General features: G+C 41.5%; 1 protein-coding gene across 2 annotated transcripts in view; it reads left to right on the top strand.

Moving 5' to 3' along the window:
* The window catches only part of LOC118228050 (TOX high mobility group box family member 3-like), a 60,974-nt gene that overhangs the window by 40,155 nt on the left and 3,137 nt on the right, over nt 1–17,682 (top strand). The window contains exons 3-4 of one of the 2 annotated variants that reach the window (XM_035419260.1): nt 5,664–5,918; nt 17,277–17,540. In XM_035419260.1, coding sequence (XP_035275151.1) covers nt 5,664–5,918; nt 17,277–17,540 — 519 coding nt within the window. The remainder of the gene's footprint in view (nt 1–5,663; nt 5,919–17,276; nt 17,541–17,682) is intronic. The other variant, XM_035419262.1, reaches the window with a different exon arrangement.

Below are 17,682 nucleotides of genomic sequence, written 5' to 3'. Positions count from 1 at the left end.
AATGTTTCGTGACGTTTGAATGACTGATGAAAGTATGCAGCCGGTGTGAATCAAGGAGCATGCAAGGTTATTGTAAAATATCTCAGGCCTGATAACACTAACAATGAAAGCTTTATGATAAATTGGCCCTGGCGCTCGCAGGTATTCCAGCATTTCTGCATTGTGCAGGAGATGAACAAGGAGGAGGAGGAGATGCAGTGACCATCAATCGCAGAACAAAAACTGACACCTAAAATGTCATGTTGCATCATTAGAGGCGTCTGTATAAAGTGCGTTTTCGGTATGAATAGGAGAGAGATCGGTGGGGAATTGTTCTGCCCTGTTTTTGGCTTTTTTTTTTTTTTTCCTGAGATCTCCATCTCCACCCCCTCACTCCCCCTCCTTGTCCTTGGATGTAATATACTCTAACAAACCCAAGCCCATCATTCTCCACCATTCAACAGCACTGTCCTTCACTCTATTGTTCACACCAAAGGGCTTTAAGATAGATTTAAATGACATGGAGATTAAAAGCCTGTGTAACCTGATTTTTCCAAAGCTACTTAAAAAAAAAAAAAAAAAAAAAAAAAGAGCGTAATAGATCTCGCCTCTTTCATTGTGTGCCACGGATCTCGCAGAGAGGCCACGGTCATTATTGCGCCTCAACAGCAGTCAAGTTGGGGGGGGGGGGTGGGGGGGGGGTGGTTACAGCTAGCTCTGAAGAAACTCGTCACAACAGTTTTTGCCACAGATCCGGAGACAAAGCCGAACCTGGAGGAGCGCGACGGGCGCTAATTTTCCTTGTTTTTTTGTGATCAGGATTTTACTGTTGTGACCTGGGATCCAGGTGTGGTGGAGAGCCCAGCCAGCACCAGCTGTTCTTCACCTGCTTAATCCCAGCTGCGGAAAATGTCTGACTGCGGTGCTGTTGGGGCTCGGTGTAGCAGCCCTGCAAATTTGCATTTTATCAAAAGGAACAAACCGCTCCTTGTGTTACAGTACAGATGGCATTGTACTGTAGCACGCATTTGAAAAATTAAAAGCGTAACCATATAGCACCGATTATATTTTCCAGTGGAGGCATGATATAAACTGTGAAGTATTGTCTCTTGTAACCTAATCCAAAAAGGAATGGAAATGACTTTCATTGAGTGGTGTAATTTCACGCTGAAATGAGTTTTCTTTTCCGGTATAACACTATTTTAATCTACTTAATGTGTCAGCCCTGGGCAAGGGTTTTGTTCAAAGGGAGGCCTTTTGCACTGACACAAAACAAATCTGTCTTTTTACACAGCTTTCATTTTTTTAATTGCAAACCAATGGGCTTCCATACTGTTGTTGCAGAATGGGGGGGGGGGGGGAAACAAAACAAAAACAGCGTTATCTTTTAGGAGTCCTTTTTAAAATCATTTTTATTTTTTTCATGTGTTTGTTTATTTTTTGTAAATGGCTTCAAAAAGCCTTTGGAGAAGAAATTAATTTAATAAGTATAAAATGCATTCCATCTCTGGGTATTGCAAACTGCAGATGAACAGGAAATGATCACATCACCAGAAGTCACATCAGAGTAAACGACCCCGTAATTTAAGCTTAATGCACATTTAGAAAACATGAGGAAATTAACCAAAATGTGTAACCGATAGCTAAAACAACTGCCTTCTTAGAAGGCTTGTGAAACATTACCTTTTGCATTCACAATATTAGATAAGGTGACCACGGTCTGCTTGTGAAAGCTTACATTTTAACAGAATCTACTATGCTCGCCAAAGGGAAATTATTCATTAAGATTGAGTTCCACTCAAACATATCATTTGACTCATGCAATCAAATTATATCTACATAATTACTTCTAAACAAGTACAAAGGAAGTTGAGCTGGTAGATATTGGAAATCTGTTGTCAATTTTGAGAAACGATCCACAAGCGCGAGTTAGGGGGTGGGTGATGGTAACGATGATGGAGGTTTTGTGAGAGCACTATTAACATTATAACGCTATTGTTCCCCTGAGTTCATTTCGAAGCAAGTTTTTCTTTTTCACTGGAGTGCAGAACTCTACTTTTGAGTGTTAGTTATTCATATGCTTTTTGTCATGTTTTTATTTCCTTTGCTTGGGGTTCACTGCAAATCTAGCATCATCATATCCACCCTTGCTCTTTTTAAATAAAGATCTGCCTTCATATGACCATCATGTATCCTGTACCTACCATCTCCCATTGGTAGGAATTCAGTTAAAATTAATTTGAATGCTATAGAAATGCAGCTGAAACAATTGAAAAAAAGTACATATTTATCTTAACAAACCATTGTGTAATACCAAGCTTTGGAACGAAATGAGTCATTGGTCTTGTGAAACCACTCAGGTCAGTTCATTTCAAAATCAATATTCCGCACCGATAGACCAGGTTTTTTTTTTTTTTTTTTTTTTTTGCCAAAGTCGGTCGTAAATTTCCTGATTTCACAAATTTCACAAAAATCTAAGGCCCTCCCTGATTTGAGTTTTTCTGCCACCGAATGAATTGAGTAATGCTGTAATGCACAAGAGGCATTGGGCACTGTCAGAATATTTCTGTGGAACTGACACTTGTGCCTGCTCTGTCAGCGTTAATGCCACATCATTTAACTCCGGCTCTCCTTATGGCACAATCTGGGAACCGTCCGGCCCCGTTTCCCGCTTCAGCGTTTTCGCTGCGGCCTGACGTTGAGGTAACTGCCTCTCGAGCCGGTTAATGTCGTTCTTCTAAGACTGAAATCCTCCAGCTGCCGTTTTACTCGGGGGGCCTAATTGTTCCACTGTTTCAGATGACTAATATCTTAATCCTGTGCTGGCACACATCCAAGAGGCGGCGCATTTGTGACCTAGCGAATCTGTCATAAGCTGGGAGGCGGTGTTTCCGTCGGCCTATCCCGTCGGATTTGCGCCGTGCGTTGCGCTCGGAGTGGCCAGGGGATGCCCCCGTGCGTCTGGTTTGACATGTGGGGTACAGCTTGGCCCCTGTCCGGCGGCACCCCATTCCCACAATCAGGTGCCATTGCTTGACTCCCCCCCAACTTGGCATATGAACCCCCCCCTCCCTTTCGCCAGCATCCTGAGCCAGCATCTGGCTTGGCAGTGGGCTTTGCTGAGCTTTCAGCACAATTTAAATGGATAATCAGGCAGCTGACGTGAAGAAAGTGGATTTTGCATCTCTTAATCTGAGATCAGAGGACGGTAAGCCTCTCGTAGCACAGAATTAGGCAAGCTTTATATGAAGTGACACTAATAGTGAGCATGGTATAAGGCAACACCCCCCCGCCCCCCACTCTCGGCTCCACCAGCCATAACTAGTCTGGCACTTCGTCACCGACGAGCAGACCAGCAACGACAGCTGACACCTCGTATACCCAAGCCAAGCCGCGGCTCAACTTGCTACATCTCAATTTTCAGCTCCCCTTGTGCAGCTGTTAATTTGCATCATCATTAACAATGGGAGACGAGAGGCAACTGCCATCTGATAACGATCTGGCTCCTCCGCTTCCCCCACATCTCTGGCTGTACCACGCTTGACACACAAGTTCCATTTCTAGCTTTCCCCTCAAGCTTTTTTCAGCATTCGGCCTAAAGGTCTCAATCGCATTCCACTTGTTCGGGCTCATTCTGCAACATTGTATTAAACGTGCAGTAGTTTATCAGTACGTTAAGGCGTGGCACGAGGAAATGCTGTTGCCTTTTACAGATCTCTGGACCGTGTAGCTTCCGAAACTGAGACATTGCCTGTGTATCAACTTTTATTGGTGTTCTACAGAACCATGGAGACCACACGTGGTTGAGGTGGAAGGAGTGACTGTTTCTAAAACTGTATTGAACTGCAAGTCATACATTTTGTAGCATTTTGTGAGAAGTTCTCTTGGACATTTTGAAATCTGGAAAATGTATCAGAGCTGCTCATGAAAGTGCCGGAGCATGAATGTAGGCTGTCCTTAACATTGCCTGCGTATCAGCTCGGCCGTTCAATTTCTAAAAAGCGTATTGAACTATGAGCCATAAGGATATGAGCAATTGGTTTTTGTGCAAATTTCTCATTTAAAAAAATCTGGAAAACGTGGACATTTTATCAGCGCTGTCTTATTAAAGAGCTTGAGGATGAACGTAGGTTCTAAATTTAGAATTACATCAACACTGGTCTGCACTTACAAATTGCATGTCCCCTGTTGCAGTTGTCTTTAGTTCTTTTTTCTGCACGGTTTTTGCCTGGTGCCAGCTTTCAAAGTCAGTAAAACGGGTGAGGATGAGGAGGCAGAAGGACTGTACGGTAAACGGCTCGGGCGCGTCGTTGTTTGTCAGACGCGATACCGGAGGGGAGATACTTGATGAGCAGCGCAGCTGCCGCGGAACAGAAACCCGATTTAATGGTTGTAAAACAAACGTCAAAACAGGTGAACGTTGTTCTGAAACAAAAGGGAGGGGGGCACTATTAGCTGGCCCTGTGAGCGCATTTCATCACCGCTTGTCAAGAAAGCGGCTTTCAGAGCAGGCGACAAATTAGTTTCGAGTGTTAGCGCGCCAAAGCAGCGCGGGCTGTATTAACGCACTTTAATCAGCGATGTGTTAACACATTGCCAGTGCTGCTTGCCTTCCCTCCTTCAAGCTGCTCTGGAGAGGGAGAACTGTGATATTGTTCGGGTGGCCATGGCTTTTTCTGCTGTGGTGTTTTGAGTGTCCTGGTTAAAATTTACTATTAACATCGACAATGACCCCTTCTGGCCGCACTAAAGCATGTTTTAACTGTGGCTCTAACCAAGGAGACAAACACCAGTGCCACGGGCTGGAAAAACCTGCAGTCATGTTGAGGCGCGGTGCTTTTCCCGTATATTTTGAAGTCCAAGACGTAGCTGCAGCGGCAAATGTTGGTTATTTTGGGTCTGCAACAAGAGCGCCGAATGAAGACTTGATCAGAGCAGGTCAGGAATACCATCCCAAAGAAACCAAATAAGCAAATTAAGTGTGACCAGAAGCTTTAATTTTGGAGGCAGGGGGATTAAACCCATTTGATGAGAAGATTTAAGGGTGCAGGCTATGGGAACAAAGAAAAACTTCTAGCCAAGAGCAGGAATCTCTGAGAGTATTATTTAATCTCTTTGAATTTTATAAGCCCATCTCTCTGTGACGTGTAGTTTCTCCACTCTTCGTACATTTTCCAACCCTCAGATCATAAGCTTTTATTGCGCATTCCCTCTGCCGTGATTACTATTTGATAAACTGCGATTTGTCATCTTCCCTTGACCAGTGTATCCAATGCACATCTTAAACTTCAATGTTTTGGTTTTACCTTTGAATTAATGTGTTTTCCATTTTTTTACTTAAAATGAAGGAGATGCTATTTATTTAATTTTTTGTCTTACGTGTCGATTTTGTTGATGAACTCGACCAATTGCAATCTATCCCTAGCATGTTGTTGTAAGTCACGGTTAAGGGCAAATTTTGATTTAATCCAGTCCAAAAACTCGATCCAAAGTTTGATGCTCACCTCTTAGATTTATGTGTTCTGTTTTGTGTATTATGATTTGCTGTGCATTCATAAAAAGGTGAAAATGAATACTAGCATTACTGCCAGATAGCAGCATAACTGTGTTCAGCATCATTGTAATGCTTCTAGGAAGCAAATTTAATGGTGACATGACTTCCTTTCCTTCCATTTTCCCTGCAGCAGACATTTCACACGCCCAGCCTGGGGGACGAAGAGTTTGAGATCCCGCCCATCACGCCGCCTCCCGAGGCCGAGACGGGCCTGGGGATGTCGGACACGGGCTCGCCCTTCTCCGGGCTCCCAGAACCCCAGTCATCGCAGAGGGGCCGATTTACCCCTCAGTTCCCCCCTCAGAGCCTGGAGCTGCCCTCCATCACCATATCCCGCAACCTTGCAGACCAGGAGGGCCCAGTCCTCAGCAGTGGCCTGCCCATGGTGAGTCCAAAGGTACGGCATGTGATAGGAGAGTCCACAGCTAGCCCAGCCTAGTATTACCAAGGACACAATCTGCAAGCACTTTACTGAGTACACAATCCATAGAATGAGATATGCCAAAACGACTATGTCAAATAGTTCCAGAGGTAAAACATGATCCAAGCGCTCTTGTGATGTAATCATAGCATTTAATGGTTACAACATATGATTTTGTATGCTGTATATAATGTACAGATCCATTATATAATAATATTATATAATGGTTTGTATTTATAGTACTTGACCCATACTCCCAGAGGGGCCAGTTTACCCTCTGCTTCCCTCCTCTGAACATGAAGCTGCCGAATCTGTTTTGATGATGGATGTATTTGATAGTTCCACGATAGATCTGATTTTTACCAGACCATATGAGTAAAACTGTTGGAACTCACTTAAGCCCTCTTTATTCCTGTCTTTTTAGAATTACTTCAGATTTGTTTCCTTAATTTGAAGATTAAGCTTTTGTTGCTAAGTAGAGTGTGGGTATGGAGAGAAACTGTAAAATTGCTACAGCAAATATCAATATGAATATGCAATGCATTAAAAGCATATACTGTATATTCATATTTATGTAACACTGTGTGTGTGTGTGTGTGTACACTACACAACAAAATGTTCGATTCCAGAAGTACTACATATGGGAATTAAAAAGTACAGCTGAATCCATGTATTTATTTTTGTTGATGCTTCTGGAAACCTGAAGCATCAAAACCTGAAGCACCTCACTCAAGTCCATTGTCACCTGAGGTGTTTTGAAGACCTGAATCTGAAACTCAGTGTTTGAATACTCTGCTCTACTTTGTTTGGAGCTAAGAAAGGCACTGTAATTTTTTTGTTTGTTGAAAGGCACAGTACTTTTGGTTGCAGAGTCAGCAGCCGGTTTGTGGGCGGCTCCAAGAATCAATTACCAGGAGGCCAGTAGGCTGCCTAAGTCTTTGTCTGTGAAATAAGTCAATTCTGGGTCTATTTTGTTGAACTAGAAGCCTTTGCTTGTGATGCTAGGTGCACTGTGCTGTGTCACATCAATTTACAGCTTATTTTGGTTTCTAGTTCTTGTGGAATCGACGCTTTTGTCTCAGCCAATCCATGCAAACCTCTGCTCAGATAAAACCAAAAGTATGGCCAATGGTGGTGCTTAGCTACCGATGGCACATCCTCAGTGATGTGCCCATTTGCACATTGCTCTCTCACTCTTTTTCTGTCTCTCTTTGCTCCACCCCTCTGCGCCTCTCTTTGTCTGTGCAGAGACAGGGGGCAGAAACTCTATGTCAGCACAATGTTGTTTGTCCTTCACTCAAAACAGGTGCACATAAGACCATACGGCAAGTTACGACGTGGGCCACACTGTGTTACAAAAACATTTTCTTACAGATTTGCAACTTCACCTTTTTTGACCATATAACCCTCTTATGATGTGGATCCTCTGGATGCCTTTAAGTCTTGGTGGGGGTCCCTGGACCAGAAACGGTTAAAAACCCATTTGTCAGAAGAATGAGACAATCATTGTTTAGATTTCCAGGTTTTTGTCAAATGTGTTATAAAAAAATCTCTAAAGTGCCACATTTAAAAAATGTGACATTGGATGCAAAGTGCATTAGAGCAATTAAAATGAGACTATTTTATTGCTGTTATAAAATAAGTACGATTTTATACACTGTTTACAGGTTTATTATTGCTGTATAATTCAAGTGGCAAGATCTGGGTTACGAGTCTGAGGTTTAGCTTGTGGTTTTTGTCAGCAATGAGGGCTAAGACAGCACACCACACAATTTAGACTGCATATAAATCCAGGCCTAACACCAAATTTGCCACACATATGGAGAAGTGCGCTGATATTAGAGACATTTATTTACATTCCAATTTATGCATGCGCTATAAATTTTTACAGCTTTTTCCCCCCCTCTCCTTTCTGCTGGCATCTAGAAATAATTGCAGCTTTTAAAATGGCTATGCCACATAGTGGAGGCTCCAAGGCTTTTTGCCTTAAGAATTTTCATTTCATGGTCAGTTAAGCTGTCTACATCCAGAAGAAATGGAACCTTAAAACAATTAGAGTGCTGACTATTCTCATGACTTCATAGAGGATTACAGATATTATTCTGAAACAGTAGGCCCCTTTAATAGCTTCTGTATGCTCCATGTTTTGTGAGTAGACTTTATTTAAACACTAGAATCAGCATGGAGTTCCGTTTCAGACCTCATTCGTATTGTAGTTGCTGTAGCAGTTGACGATCTCAGCAGAATTGGCAAAGGCTCTCATTGACATGTATTTATTAGCTATATAGATTTTAGCATGAGAAGTGTAACAAATTGGCAATATTCTCATTTTTCTTTTTAATATAGTTCCTGAATGGAAAGAGAAAATGATCTTCAAAAGATAATCTTAAACTGTCCATTTGAAATGTTCAGTCCCATTACTCATTATGGCTACCTTTATGGAGCAACAGTAAAGAATAAGTAGTAGGTTATATTCAATTTATGATTGGTTTATTTTTTGTAGTGCTCAAATATGTTACCCCAATTTTTTTTTTTTTTAATAATCTGGTAAAATGTTAAATGATAAAATATTAAAAACGAAGAAAAATATTTCATGAAACAATTTCATGAATAAAAAAAGCAATATTCATGAATAAAATTAAATCAGACACTTCACTTTTACTGAGGTGATAATGGTGAAACATGAAATTCCTTCAAATGAATTAAAGAATAGCTATTTAATCAGTTTCAGATGAAAAGCATTGATTTTCAGAAGTTTTCAAGACCACCCTCTCATATAGCAAACAAGCAAGCTGAACATGGTTAGAAACACACCAAGTTATTAAAACAATCGTTGGACAAGTAAACAATGCGCCATTTTGTATTTTGTTGGAAATAATCAATATGGTGATTAATACTAACAACACTGCTCAGAGAATAGGTTTTTATACTTTTAGTTTCCAAACCCTTTTGTCAGTATATGACTACTGAGTTGACTTCTATAGATGATATCGTTGGATGTATGGGGGGGATTTCCGCTATACAGAATCTTTCAAGATCTTTCAGATCCTTTGAGCTTGTGGACCCCGCCCTCTTCTTTTCAAACTAATGCTAACTTTAATTGGAGCAAGATGTTATGGCCAGATGTGCAGTCGAAATTAAACTTGTTGGCCAAACACACCAGCGGTGGGTTTGGCATTGGAAGAGAGACACTTACGTTGGAAAGGACGGCAAACCTACTGATGAATCTTGGATGTTTAGGGTTTGCTTTGCATGTACTGGTCTTGTGGCTGGTGTTAAGATCAATGGGATCATAAACTACCAAAAGATTTTTGCCAAAAACCAAGTATCACCTCCCCCGAAGTATACCTCAGAAGTATTCGAGAAAAGGTCAACTGGCCATCTCCAAATTGAAACACAACCGAAACTAGCATAGGGCAGTCTACAGTTGCAGACCGAACACCTGTGGGATCTTGAAAGATTCTGTATGGAGGAGTGGTCAGAGATTTCCTCAATATGTTGACCAGTCTCTCAGTATAGAAGAGAACTCAGTAGTGTTTCCATTGCCAAAGAAGTGCACACAAAGTACTAAAAATGGGTCTGCCAATAATTATGACATCTTTTTGGGAAATAATAGTGTTATTCATTTAAAGAAAATAACTTAAAAAATGGGAAAAGGCACCATCTGTTTGACCGCAATTTAGCTCATTACTCGTGTTGTTTATTTTATACAGGCTTTTCTGCTCATCTTTATCAAGGGTGCCAATAATTTTGGAGTGCGCGGTACTTAGAAGCCATTTCAGAGGTTTTCCGCGAGCGTGCGAGGTTATATTAGCATGTGACTCTTGTGGAGAAGGCAGTGATTTGCATGCCGTTTGCTCCATCTGTTGCCGGGTTTTAATGGTCTGCCCGTATTCATCGGCTGCATGTGGTTATGCACCGAGCTTGTGGGTTTCGCGGCGTGCCAGCTCTGAGGATCAGATCTAGCTAAGTGCTGCTGTTTTGGCTGTTATTTCAAATTGTTTCCATACAATGTATCTTTTTGCAAGGGAGGCCACATTCAAGTTCAGGGCCTCGGTGTGTTGCTATGGTTTCGTGCCCCAGACCTTTCAAAATCTATCAAATCCACCTATTTTCCGCCACTGTAGATAGCTTATGAAAATGTAAAAGGTTCAGCAACCACTCTAAATATCTGAGTAGTCTGTCCCTGTACAAAGCCAGTATTTTCAAGTGAATGTTTTTTTTTTTTGAACGTACAACTTCAGCGAAATAAATCTTTTATTTGATGACCTATGCAATTATTTTGTGAAATTGAATGGCGTTGTAATGCTCATGCACTTGTTTGGAGTACTTGCTCACTGTAGTTAATTGACGATACATTACAAGGTAAAAATGCGCAGTTAAAATCTGATGAATTCCAGGTGTTCCTCAAGTCATTTTCCTAACTCATCATATTAATCATCAGTCCTTCAAAGTGAGAATGGGGAAAAGCTTGCAACAAAACGAGCTCTGCGCTCCTCCTAGTACATTTTGAAGTTAACTCTCTTTAGGTGAATCGGCAGGTGTTGGACTAATTCCTCGGCCCCGGTGCTTCACATATCACTTTGTAAATTGGCCGCAGATGCTCTCCCTCTACCAGGCGATGTTTCTGAGCCGCGGTACTCTCTCGCGAGCCCAGAATGTGAAGTCATTATTTATTTAATCTGCTCTCCTAACAAGCCCGTGACTTTCATTTTCGTTTCCCAGTATGTGTCCCTCAGTCCATTAGATCCTCTGATTTGTGATTTGGTCTCAGTCCTGTTCGCTACTGTCGGAGGTAAAGCCGCCACCACCATTTCATCCTGATCCCCCTTCATGCTTTTTTTATAGTACAGATCACAGTGCTGAACACTGTTACCAAGCGTGCCCATAAACTAGGGATATTTTTCTGCAGTGCAGTATGGTTGAGAAACTAAAAATAAAAAATTAAATAAAATTCTGTCATTTCTTCTCCTAATTAGATTCAACTGTTCTGAATGTTCATCATATTTATTACTAACAAGAGCAGAAATCAATAAGTGTAGTCTTTAATTATAATATGTTTTTTTTCCTGCTGACTAGCACAGAATGGTGCAAATAGCTTTATTAATGTTAGCCAATATTCATTGATTGTATTGTTTTAAAACCACATTAAAATGGAAAGACTTTGGGAGTATCTCAGTGGCGTTATATGCTGGTCAGTGAATATAAATCAGCTTGTTGGGAATCAGCTCTTTCCCCTGTAAGCTGCACCAAAGATTCGGGAAGACATGTTTGCAATAGACCTACTGCATATAATGACAGCGACCTGTGTTTATTAATATTACGCTGCATCTGCCATTCTGATCTATTGGATTTGCTCAAACCAGTGTGTTGAAAATGAAATCCCAGCAGTAAGGTTTCACGAATGATGTTCATGGTTTGATGAGGTCTTTCATTTCCCTTATTTTTCATTTAAAAAACCTGGTCCCTTGCGGGTTGTCTGTTTAGATAACCATCTGGAAAGTGGCAGGTCACAGGGTGGTGCTTTCTCAGAAAATATAACATATGACCAGTGTTGCAAAAAAAGATGCTTTTTTAAGCCATAAAAAAAACACATTTCTGCTATCTCGTTTCCAAGCAGAGCTGCATTGACATCAGCTGTACATCAATTTCAGAAAGTGGATTCCCCCCTCCCGTCTCTTTTTTTCTTTTTACTAGACATCTATTGTGACATATTGGGTCAGTCAGAAATGAAAGATATTCATGCAAGCATGCAGCACTGTAATGAAGTCTCAGTCTGACCTTCTATGTGATTGATTTTGTAATTTAGTTTTCTCAGGCACTGCTTGAAATGAAATGAAATCATGTTGAACAAGTTTTAAATACCCACAGTGCACCGGGAGAGGCGGGCAAGGGACAGCGATGGGGAGGGGTACATGAGGGCTGAAGCCTTCTCGGACAAGGAAAAAGAAGGGCGGGGGAGGGGAGGGCTGGTGGAAGGTGGGGAACAAAATAAAAGAATAAGTGTTGGGGAGGATTGTGTGTGAGAAAGACATTGCAGTAAGGTGTGTTCAAGAGAATGGAGGAGGGGAGGTGGACAATTTATCCTCATGTTATTATAGCTTTTGCCAGCATTCAGTATTAGATTTTTCCTATTTGGCTTAAGCACGGGCTTCTGCAGGTAGCCGTAAATGGGAAAATAAAATAGTGTTTCCGTTTAAAAGCACAGCAAAGGAATATGTGCAGGGGACTGATAAACTATCTTTAATAGGACTGACCTTTCATGCTGGTGAAAGTTACTGGGGGACTCATCCTCATAATTACCATATAGATTATTTTACTCTCCTCCCGCAATGAAACATTTCCAAGAGCACTGTTGCTGATTGAATGGAAATTGAACTTGTTAACATTCTTTTCAGACACTTCCAGTGCCGCCGTTAATAAATTCTACACCTCCCCAAATTCTAGTCCCAGTATCTGTCGGAACAGACCGTAGAATCTGCTCATGGAGATCACTCTTGAGATTCTGCGCTGCGGATGCATGGATGGCCAATATTTTATTTCTGCTTATCCGTGTTGTGGCAGGACCTGAGCAATTATTTCTTTGTACGGCATCTTAACAATTCATCAGCAGATTTGATAGAGGGAAGAGGACATAACAAGTGACCCACCTCTTATTAAAGCAACTATGGTGACTCAGTTAACATGCTTGGGATATCCCAAGCATGTGTTGCTGGGCTACCTTTGGAAACATTTCTGAACACGCTCTCAATTTACCTTCCTGGTTAAATATAGGTTAATAACGCTGCTCTAATCAACTCTAACAGCTGAAACAATTGTAGTGTCTTTTTTTGTGTTTTAACGATACAATATATATATATATTTTTTGCTTCCATTTTAACTCCCAAGAGTTGCTGAATTTCGTATTGCAGAATGTTTTATGCACCTTCACTGAGCTGCCTGATAGCAGTGAAATATTATTTATTCTGTATTATACCATGCTTGGTTTGTGATGCCTATTCATTGTCACATAGCCAGTCCAAACCAGTTAGTCCACATCACTAGTCAAAACAGGTTAGTCAACATCGCCAGTCAAAACAGGGTAGTCCACATCACCAGTCCAAACCGGTTAGTACATATAGTCAGTCCAAACCAGTTAGTACACATAGCCAGTCCAAACCAGTTAGTCCGCATCCCCAGTCCAGACAGGTTAGTCCACATCACCAGTCCAAACCAGTTAGTACACAGAGTCAGTCCAAAACAGTTAATACACAGAGCCAGTCCAAACCAGTTAGTACACAGAGCCAGTCCAAACCAGTTAGTCCACATCACCAGTTTAAACAGGTTAGTCCACATCACCAGTCCAAACCAGTTAGTCCACATCACCAGTCCAAACCAGTTAATACGCATAGCCAGTTCAAACAAGTTAATACACAGGGCAAGTCCAAACCAGTTAGTCCACATTGCCAGTCAAAACAGGTTAGTCCACATAGCCAGTCCAAACCAGTTAGTACACAGAGCCAGTACAAACCAGTTAGTCCACATCACCAGTCCAGATAGGTTAGTCCACATCGCCAGTCCAAACCAGTTAGAACACATAGCCAGTCCAAACCAGTTAGTACACAGAGCCAGTCCAAACCAGTTAGTACACAGAGTCAGTCCAAACCAGTTAATACACATAGCCAGTCCAAACCAGTTAGTCCGCATCCCCAGTCCAGACAGGTTAGTCCACATCACCAGTCCAAACCAGTTAGTACACAGAGTCAGTCCAAACCAGTTAGTACACATAGCCAGTCCAAACCAGTTAGTCCGCATCCCCAGTCCAGACAGGTTAGTCCACATCACCAGTCCAAACCAGTTAGTACACAGAGTCAGTCCAAAACAGTTAATACACAGAGCCAGTCCAAACCAGTTAGTACACAGAGCCAGTCCAAACCAGTTAGTCCACATCACCAGTTTAAACAGGTTAGTCCACATCACCAGTCCAAACCAGTTAGTCCACATCACCAGTCCAAACCAGTTAATACGCATAGCCAGTTCAAACAAGTTAATACACAGGGCAAGTCCAAACCAGTTAGTCCACATTGCCAGTCAAAACAGGTTAGTCCACATAGCCAGTCCAAACCAGTTAGTACACAGAGCCAGTCCAAACCAGTTAGTCCACATCACCAGTCCAGATAGGTTAGTCCACATCGCCAGTCCAAACCAGTTAGAACACATAGCCAGTCCAAACCAGTTAGTACACAGAGCCAGTCCAAACCAGTTAGTACACAGAGTCAGTCCAAACCAGTTAATACACATAGCCAGTCCAAACCAGTTAGTACACAGAGCCAGTCAATACCAGTTAGTCCAGATTACCAGTCAAGACCAGTTATTCCTCACTGCCAGTCCAAACCACTTAGTACACATTGCCAGACAAAAATGACCTTGCAAGGCTTTTCCAGTTATCTGCTGGAGCATGTCCAACATTACACCTATAAATATTTTTTTTACAGTATTGCAGGCATTATGATCATTATTTTTCATAATTATAGGTTCTAATTTGATTGGTTGGCCAAGCCTGACCAGTTAAGCCTGATCAGTCACTTTTTGAAATTTACATTTATTTGAAATTTGTGTACATTTACAGCTTTCTCATAAACTCTCAGTGGTATTCACAAGGCCAGTTTCCAGCATGGAGGATTTTAACCCAGAGGTGCTTTCTTTGTCACGTCAGCATTTATTTCACTCACAGACCACCTAGCAACAGTTGAAGCTGTTAAGAATGTGCCTGGTCTCATCAAGAAAACCTCGTTCTCCTTCATTAGTGATGCCTTGAGCTGAATTGGCCTTCCTCGCTGTTGGTAACCACGAGCTGACAACTAAGCTGACTTCTGTTTTCTTTCTTGTTCGAATGCTACTTTCTGGGTCACTGGATTTTCACATGTGTGCATTATCCTAAAGGGAGATGAAAAAATTTCTTCGGCCCCTTGTGCTTGGGTACGGGGCGAAAGCAAGACACTAGTGGCTAGCCAGACGGAATAATGTGCATTCCCCAGAGTCGCCCTGGCGTTGGACAAACAAGAAAGTGGCTATTAATTGGTGTTGCACATGCAGTAGCCATTTCTATCGCAGTGCAAATCAAAGCTGTGACTAGATATGAGAAAAATGAATTGCCCCAACCTCACCTGCTCATGTGATTGGATGGTTTTGTCAGCTTAGAGCATACATAGACTTAGCCAGACAGTAGGTAGTGAGATGGTGTTTGTGTTCAGTGTAAGATTACACTGTTTAAATATTTTGTTAATATTAATCAGCATCAAATGCGACACTAAGAGCATTCAAAATCAAGAGGCTTATTTTTTTCCATCTCAGGCTTATGGTAATGCACCATGTGGCCTTTTTAACTGTAACAAACGGATCTATTTAAAATAATTACTGCAGTTCTAGTTACTGTATCACAGACGTATTTACATTGCAAGCATTCAGTTAGAAAGATTACAAATAGCTGCCTTGACATTTCCTTGGGGAAATGCATGTTGATTTTGTGGCAGCGCTCTTGAGCAGCAAATGATAAATTGCCTGTGGGAGAAAATCTAAACCTCTCCATGGCCTTGCTTGCTTTCTCCATAAACTGCAGAAATCACATATTCACTCCTGCAGCTGAATTGCACCACTGGGTTTGTGCGAAAGCATTATTACACGGATGCCAGTAGCTACTGATTACAGAATTTTATTCAGAATGCATCTTGGATGTACACAATTATCAGAAGCTAGACCTACAGTGGCATCTTTGTGCACATAGTGATGAAGATGATCTTTAAGATCATCTTGGGCCCTGCAGCACAACACTGTCTCTGGTTTCTAGTTTGTGAACATTTGGAAAAGGAAGCACGCCAAATCAAATTATTCACATACCCTAGTGAGCCACATATTATTGACATATTATTTCAAGTAAACATTTTTCTGTTATATATTTTTCTTTAAGTTTTTATATTCATTTTACACAAGCAGCTTAATCTCCTGGGGAGTCTGTTATGATATTTCTGTGGGTTGAATGATATTTAATGTAAATCATAAGAACAAGGTGGGAAACAGAAATACACATAATCTGTGTGGCAATTTAGCATAAATTTCTAGTCCTCATTAATTAATTTTATAACAATATAATACAATACAATAACATCATATAATTAATTAGTGTACATCTGAATGATGAAAATTATAAAGATGGCAATCAAACATTTTTTGGGGATTTTGTTGGACGTCCTCCGCTTCCTAAGAAGTAGCAGATAGCGAATAGAGAAATAATCTCAAAAAATCTATATATTTTTTCTTTTTATTTGAGAAGGTGTTATTGTGTGAAATAAGGAGTTCAGGAGGTCCCTTCAATAAAGGCAGCTGCATGGGCCCTGATATTGTGTTGATGTAGAGAGAGATTGGGTTTATGCTCCTGAATACCAGATGGATGTGCCGAGGGGGAACAAATCACCTTTTTGTTGTGTTCAGTTATTTCTCGGTATTCCTTGTCAGCATCCGCGCCCTCCTGATCAGTCTCCCCACTGCGAGACGGGCAGCTCCTGTAATTTCACTCTCGGCACAATCAATGAATTCTCTGCCCACTTTCCGCGAGAGCCTTAGAAGACGCAAGCGCTTTATCAAGAGCGTTCGCGAAAAAATATGAAGATGCTGTAATATTGTAGGCAGAAAAAGGGGAGGGGGGTTTCCTCACACTACTGTTCAGATTTCATCCCGCTAAGATGACTTATAGAGTTGATTATTGAGAAATATTCTATATTCTTTGAAGGGGGAAAAAATATATGTTTTACTCCAGTCGAAGTGTGATATATGAGACCTGCCAGCAGATGAAATTTCTTCACCAGACATTCTGGAGGTATAATTTTTTGCCTCCATCACAGAAGCCGTCAAAGTTATAACCTTCTAAGAATGTCAGGCTCCGCTGAAAAAGATATAATTTTGACTTGGCAGGCATTTTTATCCAAACTGACTTGCAGTCATTGTGCATACAAATAACAGCCCGCACGATGCAGTGTCAGTGATACAGCAACGGCAGCGGGATGGGCTGGTGCTCAAATCCTTCTGTTTGAACTTAAACCGCTGATTATCCACTCTACTCATGTAAACCCACACATGTAAAATCTCATGTAAACCCATAAACCCATTCATAGGTTTTCACAATAGAACATCACATCGCTGTTTACAGTGACGGAAGGCAGGTTCCCTGCATTAAGTCTATTATGGTTGGATTTTCTTGTTTGTTAACATTAGGCATGGATTCATGATGGACCTGGAACAAAGAGGAAATATTGACGAAATAAATAATTTTCTCCTCTTCTGATCCAGAACATTAGACAGGCCCACCTTCGTCAGTATCACCCCAGTCCTTCGGTGGTCATGAGGTCCATCGTCACCATGAACAATCCTTCGGCCATGATGTCAGGAAACCAGCTGACCACCATCAACCAATCCCAGCTGAGCGCGCAGCTGGGCTTAAACATGAATGGACCAAACATTCCCCACACCTCGCCCTCACCCCCTGCCAGCAAGTCTGCCACACCTTCCCCTTCCAGCTCCATCAACGAAGAGGACCCAGATGATGGCAACAGGGTGAGTGTGTGCAATGTGTTGATGCACACTCGTTTGTAACACTTTGCTGTTCTAGAATGTTCCTTGCATGTATTTGACAGACTTTCCTTTCCACACTGAGCCGATTATGTGATTCAATATGTTCCCCCTGCTTTTCAGACCA

The sequence above is a fragment of the Anguilla anguilla genome, chromosome 5, assembly GCF_013347855.1.
Source record: "Anguilla anguilla isolate fAngAng1 chromosome 5, fAngAng1.pri, whole genome shotgun sequence".
Classification (NCBI taxonomy): Eukaryota; Metazoa; Chordata; class Actinopteri; order Anguilliformes; family Anguillidae; genus Anguilla; species Anguilla anguilla.
The sequence above is the reverse complement of the archived record's forward strand: the minus strand, read 5'-3'. Positions and strand labels throughout refer to the sequence as shown.